The sequence below is a fragment of the Rhododendron vialii genome, chromosome 1a (assembly GCF_030253575.1).
Source record: "Rhododendron vialii isolate Sample 1 chromosome 1a, ASM3025357v1".
In the NCBI taxonomy this organism is placed as follows: domain Eukaryota; kingdom Viridiplantae; phylum Streptophyta; class Magnoliopsida; order Ericales; family Ericaceae; genus Rhododendron; species Rhododendron vialii.
In genome coordinates this window covers 58,239-69,358 of record NC_080557.1, presented here as the reverse complement: position 1 = coordinate 69,358, position 11,120 = coordinate 58,239, and the positions used below count along the sequence as shown (strand labels likewise).

General features: G+C 42.0%; 2 protein-coding genes and 1 non-coding gene across 3 annotated transcripts; 2 read left to right on the top strand and 1 right to left on the bottom strand.

Moving 5' to 3' along the window:
• The first annotated feature begins 827 nt into the window (after window positions 1-827).
• On the top strand, window positions 828-8,971 carry LOC131309527 (uncharacterized). Its single transcript, XM_058336165.1, has 6 exons — window positions 828-901; window positions 1,240-1,332; window positions 1,426-1,561; window positions 5,672-6,311; window positions 8,348-8,632; window positions 8,733-8,971. The coding sequence occupies exons 1-6, from the start codon at window positions 828-830 to the stop codon at window positions 8,969-8,971; spliced, it is 1,467 nt and encodes a 488-aa protein (XP_058192148.1).
• On the bottom strand, window positions 3,849-3,922 carry TRNAV-AAC (transfer RNA valine (anticodon AAC)). The gene has a single exon. It is a non-coding gene; the product is annotated as a tRNA-Val (tRNA).
• Window positions 8,303-10,648, top strand: LOC131336466 (uncharacterized). Its single transcript, XM_058372324.1, has 3 exons — window positions 8,303-8,632; window positions 8,733-9,756; window positions 9,842-10,648. Exons 2-3 carry the CDS (start codon window positions 9,013-9,015, stop codon window positions 10,325-10,327), a joined length of 1,230 nt encoding a protein of 409 aa, XP_058228307.1. The 5' UTR covers window positions 8,303-8,632; window positions 8,733-9,012; the 3' UTR covers window positions 10,328-10,648.
• The last annotated feature ends 472 nt before the right edge of the window (window positions 10,649-11,120 follow it).

The window sequence follows — 11,120 nt, the reverse complement described above, 5'->3', positions numbered from 1 at the left end:
GTCACATGAGATGCCATTTGCTATAGCCTATAAGGGTTATAGGGGTCAAATGGCACGGCCCGTTTGACACTTTTAAATGGGCACGACACGATTAAAAATGGCACAACACAACACGACCAAGTGAAACGGCGCGGCATGATTGAAAAATGGCATGACATGACACTGTCAAGTAAACGGGCCGGCACGGCATGACACGATTAAAAAATGAGCCAACAAGGCATGACATGACATGACACGATTACTTAAAGGGAAAATGATGGCCAATGATATGTTTTGATAATTAATATCCGCCAATGATGTTTTCAGCATTAACAATTGTTCTTAACATGTCTTTGGAGGGTATTAATTATTAAAACACATCCTGGGCCGTCATTTTCTCCTTTAAGTAAATGGGCCCGGCCCGGCACGACACGATTGAAAAACGGCATGACACGACATGATCAAGTAAACGGGTTGGCATGGCACAACACGATTTAAGTAAATGGGCCCGGCCTGACATGACATGATTTAAGTAAATGGGCACGACACGACACGACATGATTGAAAATGACATGACACGATTTAAGTAAACGGGCCGGCACGACACGAAACTACGATTGGCATGAAGCTAAACGGGCCAAGCCTGCACGGCACGACCCGTTTGACACCCCTAGTTGTTGTGGTCGGCCCTGGGGTTTGTGGAAGGAATTATAGGGTTTGGAGTTTGAAGCGGTAGGAGAGAGAAAATTTGCGGTGCTTTAAAATCCACCCAGGCAAATTGTAAATTGTCCGAAATTGAGGGGCAAAATTGTAATCGAGAATTTGGCATGCCTTGGGCAATTGGTAAAATGGCAGAAATTAAAGAGCAAATTCGTCCTAAATTGAAAAATGGCAACCGAAACACTCCTCCTTATTATAGACGGTTAGATAGTAAGATATAAGTACACTAATATATTCACTCAATAGTAAATCTATGGACATACGTATGTACATATCGCATATATATATATAGATGAACAGTCCTGTTTGGATAATCCACAGTTCCATACCAAAAATCATGTACTGAACCATATGGTACAATGGTTCATAATTTTTTGTAACCGGGATCGAACCATTAATCCACGAATCCGGACCAAAATGTACAGCTTGGTTTGGTTCGAACCTATTTAGCAGTTCTTTTGGATTTGTTGTAGTCCCAAGCCACTCTACTTCACTACCCTCACAAAAACTTGATCATTGATTGTAGAGCTCTATGGACAGATGTGATCGCGCTAAGGGCTACATTCTATGTGAGGGAAACCAAGTAGTAGATAACCTAGCAAGTATGGGACTGCGCCACCGATTGTGTCGCTGGTTATTCCGCGAGCCTATATGGAGCCCCTTCTAGCTACAGATACTCCAGGAACCTAGTTCTGAGAGGTTTTAGTTTTGTTTTCATGTTGTCAGTCTATTTCCCACTTCTCAGTTGAAGCTTGAGACTCTCCACCATTTACGTTTTTCTAATATTGGTTCTCAGCAAGTTTGGGAAACCTCTTTGGTGTCTTTCGTCATTATGCCGCACCAAACACCAGATATGGCTTGGGTTAACTCAGCTCCTGATGATTTTTAAATATTTTCGGTCATAGCTTTCCGGGGGTAATGGATTCAATCTGCTTATGATACCAACGCTCTAATTCTTAAAGTGATCGAGTCCATCGGGAGGTCGGGGTCGTTCCTTCTAGCTGGGTTAACAGGATTTGAAGACTAAGTGTTATTGATGGAGCTTAGGACAGAGATAAAAGAAAAGCTAGGGGTGGGTTTTGTGATCAAGAGTGTATACACCCTATTTTGGACTTTCCAAATTAGTTTACTTACGGCATTTGATTTCCCAATGATGATTACGGCCAAGAACATTCCGAGGTTATTGGTGTGTTTGAGCTTTGAGCGTCCTGAACCTCATTCAAATCTTTGTCGAGACTTGTCCAAACCCTTCAAGCCAGAACCAAATGGCCTCAACAAAACCATACTTGCTTACGCCAGTACTGTGCTGGCGTGCACTGGTAAACTGCCACGTGTAAGTCATCGACCGTTGACTCAGTTAACACCAGCGCACGCAGGTACAATGTTGGCGTACGCCAGTCAAAGTCAGTCAAATGATACTATTCAACCACGTGCTCGAGACTTTTGTGGCCACCCTGACATAATCTACAGTTCGCTGATGATTACAAGCGTGCAGCCGGCTCCCCCTCTATCCTACACCACCTTTCAACCTAAGTCTCATGCATTTAATGCATGAGGACTTCTCTCCTTAACCTAACCACCCCTTAACCCAACTGATCACCCCTCTCCTTAGTCCACTTCTGGCCTATACATACCCCCTTTGCATTTATATGCAAGGGGTTCACAAATATAAATCACCATAAAAGCCTCTAGCTCTTTTATTCTATTCTCTCTCTAGTTCTTCACTCCCTCTCCTTTCATTCATTGAAAGAACAAATAAAAGAGCTCCATTATCACAAACCACAACCCTCATTCTATCCACTATCCATCCACTAAACTTCAAGTTCAAGCTCAAACTCACCATCAACATTAAAGCAAAGGTATACCACCTTTTACGTGCGTTTTGTTCTGACCCCCGAGGGGGACTAGCAGGGTCAAGGCTGGTAATCTATACCAGTCCTGGCCCTAAAGGTGGTAAGGTTTCAAAGGCAGTGTGAAGCTATCATTGGCGCGCGCCAGTTATTTCAAGGCGTACGCCAGTATGGCGGTACGTGGAGTACTAGCGTGGGGATCACTGATCAGCTATTTTCTGCTTTTCTCTCCATTTTATCACCTTTATGCATGCTAAGAACTAGTTTACTGCTTTCTGTATTTTAGAATTGTGTAGGTGTTTATCTGTTATTTCTGTTTTAGAAGGCCACGGGGATCCTTCTGGTGTTTAGAACTATACCGATTTTCAAGACCGGGGCTCTCAACCACTCAGCCATCTCTCCAAAAGATAATTTTTCTTGTTTAGGGTTTGGGGTTTAGGGTTTAGGGGGTTTAGGGTTCGGGGTTCGGGTTTAGGGTGTAGGGTTAGGGGTTTGGGGTGTAGGGTTTAGGGTGTAGGGTGTAGGGTTTAGGGTTTAGGGGTTTAAGGTTTAGGGTTCGGGGTTCGGGTTGAGGGTGTAGGGTTAGGGGTTTTAGGTTTCGAGTTTCGGGTTTGGGGTGTTGGGTTTAGGGTTTAGGGTTTAGGGTTTCGGGTTTAGGGGTTTGGGGTTTGGGGTTTAGGGTTTAGGGGTTTGGGGTTTCGGGTTTCGGGTTTGGGGTTTAGGGCTTAGGGGTTAGGGCTTAGGGCTTAGGGTTTAGGGTAATCACCAAACCAACTCTCAAGGTAATCAGCATCTAACCAGGAAAAAGATCACTATCGAGAAACCCATTTCGAAAATGGGATCAAAAAATGTAGTATTCAATCGAGATGGTAGGAAATGTAGATTTCAATTCCGGTGGGGGAAAAAAAGGGATCAAATAAGAACTGCAATTAACACAGCGACATTTCAAAAACCTTAGATTTATTCAACAGCTGTAAAAGATACCCATTTCATGAACCCAGATAAACCGAAAACCAGCATGGATGATTCAGGACCCAATTCAGCATAAGAGGATGGAAGAAAAAAAGCATAAGAGGGAAAAGAGTTTTATTTGCTACCGTGATGAGAGTAAGCAAACACAGCTCTCTAAGTGTAGATATGGTCGCTTGCTACGATCTCGCTTCTTTCCACTCTGTGGGAAAGTAGACCCATTTCCCCCTCTCTCTCTCCCCTTCTGAATCTGATGTGTATAGATTCATACGGATGTATGTAATGCGCATAAACCATAGGCGGAGCAAAAAGAGCAAAACAAGCAGATATTGGCTTCGCCCAGGTTCGAACTGGAGACCTTCAGTGTGTTAGACTCACGTGATAACCAACTACACCACGAAACCTTTGTTGCTATCCATATTCAATTAATTATTTTATACATGTAATTATTCTGGTGATGCATTGATGCTGTATTATTTCTTTTGGATGATAAAATAATGCATTTTTGGTATGCCAATAACACATTGGTTGTCAATTGTCATCGATAAACTCTTTTAGCAAGCCTGTTTAATTATATAGTTGTGTATGTATTACCTTTCTTTATCGGTAAGAATGATTTCATTGTCAATCATTGCAATAGCAGAGAAATGCATTAAGAGAGTTTTGAATAAGAGGATAGTATAAAACTTCTTCTACTACTGCTGCTACTCAAAAACTCAACCTACCTCTCTCAACCGTGGCCTTGACTTTTTTAAGAAGTGAGAAAATGACTCAACAAACAAATTTTTACTACATGAATGATAGATTTTTACTACTATATAATATAATAATAACTGAATCCAGTGAATTAAAGGCATATATGGATAGGAGAATTCGGACATCAAAGCTAAAGTAGAGAGTGTTTGTAGGAAATGCAAAGAAAAGATAATGATGGCTGATGGGTTTGGTGAGTCCCGTAAGCAATGATTTCAAAAGCGCGTGAAGCGCGCGCTATAGCGCGAAGCGCAGCGCAGCGCAAGTGTTGCGCTTCGAAGAATAGCACTATAGCGCAAAGCATTAAGGCGCACGATATGGCGCAAGGCACACGCTATGGCGCAAGGCGCAGAGGCGCACGCTTTTAGTCTTTGATCCAAAAATTGATCCGACGGTGCAGAATACACATCTGATGGCACCGATGCACTAAATAATTTTTCTTTTAAGTCTGATTTAGCCCTAAATCAACCATACGATTCATTCCTAGCCTAACCCAGCAGCAGAGCAGCTTCAGGCGATCGAGATAGCACGTGCAGCTTCAATCGATCGAGAGTCAGTCGATCCAGAGCAGCTTCGGTCGATCCAGAGCAGCAGCTTCAGTCGACAACAGCAACGGTAACCTCCTCCTCCTCATCCTTGTTTCTTCTTCTTCTTTCTTCTTTCTTCTCTCTTCTCTTCATCTTCTCCTAGAGGACCGAGACTCTGGCCAATTTTTTTTTTGTCTCTCTCTCTTTTTTTTCCTCTTCTTTCTTTTCTTTGAACTCCTGGGCTGGTGGGCAGTGGGCTGCCGAGTGCTGGCTGTGCCGGCGCGTAGACCTCTGTGATTTTGTTCTCGAGGCACCCAACCATTTCTCACTTTCATGCTGATATGAATCATCTTCTCCTGTTTTGTTCATTTTCTTTTCTTTTCTTATTTTTCCTCTACCTTTTCATTAGCTTAAGAAAAGATACGTGGGATTTTTTTCTCTCTATGATGCGGCACCATTGAGCTTTTAAAAAAAAAAAAGACTAATGAGTGACATTAGACTACAGGGTAGAGGATGAGTTTACTACACACAAATCACTATAAATCACACCCATGGAACCAGTGTGCTGCGTGCAAACTTAAATCAATGATTTCTCCATGACTGGCTATCACTTAAATAACTCTTGAATCCAAACCCTTTGATATACCAAAAGATGTCAAATTTTGTATTCCTGCTGATTTAGTTTGAGCCTTTGAGGAGATTGTAAAACTTCAAACTAGGTTTAAGACTTCAAGTCTTTAACCGCTGTGGACACCAACTTTGAGCACCAGCTTTCTTTTCTTTTCTTTGAACACCAGTGGGCTTTCTTTTCTTTGAACACCAGTTTTTTTTTTCCAGCTATATGTGTTTATGACTTTATGGTATTATTTGTAGATGACATCTGAAAATTCTAGTAAAAATGACCCCGGTTGGAAGTATTGCGAAAAGGTTGATCCACACAATAATATCAAGTTGAAATGTATTTTTTGTAACGAAGTGAAAAATGGGGGTGTGTCAAGAATCAAGCAACATCTTGCAGGAGGAGCTAAAAGGAATACGGCGGCATGTTGCCGATGCCCACCTGAGGTTAGAGATGAGATGAGGGAGTTTATACGTAAAAGGGATGAAGCAAAGAGTCAAATTAAGTCTATACCAGATTTTGATGTTGCAATGAATGATGATGATTATGACTTGGACCTGGACGATGATATTATTGAATTCAATCCCCGTTCTAAGAAATCTTCTACTCACGGAAGCACAACCTCCACATCTATTCATTCTAAGCCTAAGAAACCAAGAACCATAGGGCCTCTCGACACTTACTACACTCCTGAACCAGAGGTGGTAGTGGAAAATAGAAAAGCCAATGGCAAACAGTCAAAAATTGATGAGAATGAACCATATAAGAAAATATTGAAAGACCGGGCTCATCAGGCTATTGCAAGGTGGATATATGATTGTGGGATACCTCTAAATGTTGTGAACAATGATAGTTTTGCGCCAATGATAGAGGCTATTGAGCAATACGGTCCGGGTTTGTGTAGATACCCCATTCTGGACTGTCCAGATAACGTTATTTGTCGATCTTTTGTTTCCCCAATGATGATTTTTGTCGAAAACAGTTTAAGGACAAAGGTGTGTTTGAACTTTGAGTGTCCCAAGCCTCTTTCAAACCCATATCAAACTCTTCAAACCAGAGCCAAACAGCCCCAGCAAAACCAAACTGGCACACGCCAATGTCCTGGAGGCGTACGCCAGTCATCTGCCACGTGTCAGTCATCGACCAGTGGCCCAGCTTTTACCGGCGCACGCCAGTTAATAGTGGCGCACGCCAGTCAAACCCAGTCAAATCAACTTTATTCAGCCACTTGGGCGGGACTTTTGTGCCACCCTGACGTCGGCCACAGTAGCCCCTGATGATTGTATCGTCCAGGCCCGCTCCCTCTCTCTCCTACACCCCCCATCAAGGCAAGTCCCATGCATTTAATGCATGGGAGGCTCCAACCTTGCCTTGACCAGCCAAACAAGGCCTTGGTCCCAGACTGATCTCAGTCTCTCTCCCCTATAAATACCCCCCTTGCATTCATTTGCAAGGGGTTAGCATCATCAAGAAGCAAAGCTCCCCTCTCCTCTCTTCTTGCTTTTTCTTCTTCTTCCATTAAAAGAGAAAAGAAAGAAGCCAACTTCCATATACCCCCACTGATATCCAGTCACCATACAACATCCATCTTCAACCTTTAGACTCTAAACCACCTTCAAATCTCAACACCCAAAAGGTATACCACCTTTGCATTCCTTTCTGTTTTCGGCCCCTGAGGGGAACCAGCAAGGCCCAGGCTAGTAAACAATACTAGTCCTGGCCTTGAACTGGTAAAATACAACAATCGTATGCGACGATACTTGGCGCACGCCAGTTTCTATATGCCGTACGCTAGTCATGGCAGTACGAGCACAACTGGCGTGGGGATCATGGATCGTCATTCTTTTGTTCTATCTTTCTGTCAATCACCCTTGCATGCTAAACAACCAGTTTACTGTCTTCTGTATGTTGAGAACTGTTTAGATGTAGTAGTTATTGCTTATTCCTTGTCTATTTAGAAGGCCTCTGGGATCCTTCTGGTCATGTTCCAGAGCCCAGATAATGCAAAAGCCAAGCACTGGATTAGGGTCAAACGTGCGTACGGCAGTCCATAACTGGCGTACGGCGTTTGTCCCGCGACCCAGTGGCTGGCCCTTGCATTTTAGCGTGATTCTGGCCTGCTGCATGTCCCCACTCTGTTTAGGGGGTTTCTTGTCTATTTTCATGGCTTCAAGCCATCTCATCTGTCTGTAAATACATATATCCTGCTTATTTAACTACATGGTTTGTCCTGGGTGTGCGCTGGTCCTTTTCCAGAGCCCAGAGGGTTGCAAACAAAGACTGTGAAACCAGATAAGTGGAGTACGCCAGTCGTTCTGTGGCGTGCGCAAGTCCAACCAACATGCAGTGGCTCGACCAGTGCATGTTGGTAGAACTTGTTCATGCCCCTGCGGGGCAGCGTACTGCAATTTGTCCAGTTCGCTCAGTGCTTGTTCTCAATCTATATTTATTATTGCAATCAAGCCATCCATAAACATTTTGTCACATAAATCACAACTTGTTATAGTTTTAACCCCCATTAACTGTTCCCCCGCCCTAACTGGCTAAAAAATGATCAAATGAGAGAAAAATGCAAATGTTTTATAAAATGCCTGAGTAGAGACCAATCTCCGGATTGGGCGAGAGGGGTGCCGTAAAACCCTTCCTCTCTCGTAACCTGGCTCCCGAACCTCAGATATCGAAGGTGACGACGGACCGGTCTACGCCTTTTCAAAATCAAATAAACGTGGCAAACGTTTTCGAGTTCGGTTCCTTGGGTGTCTTCACCGCTAAAACCCGAGTGGCGACTCTGAATCGAGGCGTTTCGCCGCGCTTTTCCAAACACAAAAAGGGCCGCACCCAGTTTCCCGAAGCGAAATTTCCGGGGGCGCATGCCCACAGTTTGCCCCCACCAACTTATCATCAAGTGCGAGTTCCTCTTCTAAAAAAAGAGGTAGAACATGTTAACAAGTTGATGGAGGAGCACAAAAAAGACCAGGAACAATATGGGTGTACGCTAATGAGCGATGGGTGGACTGATAGGAAAAATAGAACATTGATGAATCTTTTGGTGAATTCTCCTAGAGGGACCATGTTTCTTAAATCTATGGATGCGTCTGGAATTGTAAAGGATGCAGAAATGATATATGAATTGCTTGATGGGTGGGTGGAGCATATTGGAGAAGCAAACGTGGTTCAAGTTGTTACAGATAGCGCCGCGGCAAATGTGGCGGCAGGTGAGAATTTTAACTTGAAGTTATGAACAATTAAAAATCACTTATTATTCTAGACTTCTAGTTCTAACTTCTAACACCACTTATTTATAACAATTACCAGGGAGGTTGTTGGAGGCAAAACGACCTCACTTGTTTTGGTCTCCGTGTGCTGCCCATTGCTTGGACTTGATGTTAGAAGACATTTTTAAGTTACCAAATTTGAAGACAAATTGGGAAAGGGCAATAATGATTCATGGTTATATTTATAATCGACCCTCTTTGTTGAATATGATGAGGCAATTTACCAAGAGAAGGAGCTCGTTAAGCCGGCAAAAACTCGATTTGCAACCGCTTTTTTGACTTTGCAAAGGGTTTATGAACAAAAGGGAAACTTAAGGAAGATGTTTACTTCAGAGAAGTGGACCAATAGCAAATGGGCAAAAGAGCAAGGAGGGAAACATGTAGAAAAAGTCATGTTGATGGCCTCATTTTGGAGGAATGTGCTCCTTGCCCTCAAGTTCGCATCCCCACTTGTTAAGGTACTTAGATTGGTTGATGGAGAAGTCAAGCCTACAATGGGATACATTTATGAGACTATGGATCGGGCTAAAGAAACTATTGCAAATTCCTTCAATCAAAATAAGGAAATGTATGATGAAGTCTTTAAGATAATCTACAAGAGTTGGGAATCCCAATTGCATCGGCCTTTGCATGCAGCTAGTTTTTACTTAAATCCTGAATTTTTTTACAAAGATCCAGAGGCTTGCAAAGTTCCAGAAATCATTGGAGGCCTATACAAATGTATCACAAAGTTGATTCCCAATAATGATACACAAGACCTTGTTTGTGCTGACTTGATGAAGTATGAGAGAGCTGAAGGACTCTTCGGTAACCCAATGGCAATAAGGCAAAGAAATACAAGGGGCACCAGGTATCATCATGTTAACCTTAATCTAGTAACTAATTTAAGTCCTAAGAGTTGCACTTTAAGAATGTTTTCCAATATCAATATGCTATGGTGTGCAGCTGACTGGTGGGCCTCATTTGGTCATGACACTCCCGACTTGCAAAAATTTGCCGTCAAAGTTCTTAGCCTTACTTGTAGTTCCTCGGGATGTGAGCGTAATTGGAGTGTCTTTGAGCATGTGAGTATATGCTAATCAAGTTCATTCATTGACTTCCTTTAGTTATGTATGATCATGAATTTAAGTCCATTAATTATTAATGCAGATTCACACAAAAAAAAGGAATAGACTAGCTCAAAAGCGTCTCAATGATTTGGTATTTGTTAAATACAATAGAGCATTGAAACGCCGATACCTCAACCGTGATCGCATTGATCCTATATCCTTGAAAAATATTGATGAGAGCAATGAATGGTTGGTTGGGAAGATGGAGGAAGAAGCTGTGTTTGAGGGTGATGATTTGAATTGGGATGATGTTGCTTTAGCTTCTGGAGCCGAAGAACCAAGGAAAACAACTAGAGCATCAAGTTCAAAGTCAACAGACTCAACACCTATCGCGAAAATGGCAAAACCAACTCCAAAGGCTAAGGCTTCAAGAGGAAAGACATCTCTTATAGATGAGGTGATTGAAGAGGGAGAATGGGAGACGGATGATGATGAGGAGGAAGATGTGGAAGGATATAAATCAGAATCATTAGATGATGATGATGAAATTGAAGATGAAGTTCTTGGTTCTGAGAATGATGATTAATGTCTATGCATGACTCTAGATTTTATTGCCTTTAATCCTTTTGTTATGTCTCTAAGGCTAAACATTATTATGTTAGCTTTTCATGGATGATATGTTATGTTTCGTGTTTGGTACTTTCGTTTAACCAATGACATGTTATGTTTTATGACATTTGAAAGTTTTACAAGTGTTTGTCTGTCTTGAAAACTTGTTCTAATAAAATTTGCCTTATTGCGAAGGGAATTTTTTTTTTTGCGCTTAGCCTCAATAAAGCGCGCGCCGCGCCTTGCGCTAAAGCCCCAGGGGACTGTTGCGCCTCGGTGCGCCTTTCGCTATTTAAAACACTGCCCGTAAGTATGGAGAAGAAGAAAACTATGGAAATTGCAATAATCTTGCGATTGAATTTTCACCCTACATTTTGGCCAAAAATAAAGAATTTTCACCCTACCTTTTTTTTCCCCAAATATTTCGCCCCTCAAATCCAAAATAGTCATTAGCAGTTGAGAAATGATCCACACGTATAAATTAGTGACTAGAGGTCGAGCACACGCGCGTGTGAATCTTTTGAACTGAATATTTAGACTAAGTTCTGCTATGGGATTCTTGGATTTTTTTTTTCTATTTTGTCTTTATTTAAAATTTTCCTGTCTTTGTCATTTTTATGCCTAACTTAGCCTAGTTGTATACTTTCATTGCAAGCTAACACATACATGTATGAAGATCAAGAATTAACACATTTGCCTAATGCCTTTGTTTGGATAGTGATTTGAAAAATATTTCTCAACTCAAAAAATACTCATTATTCATACTTCCA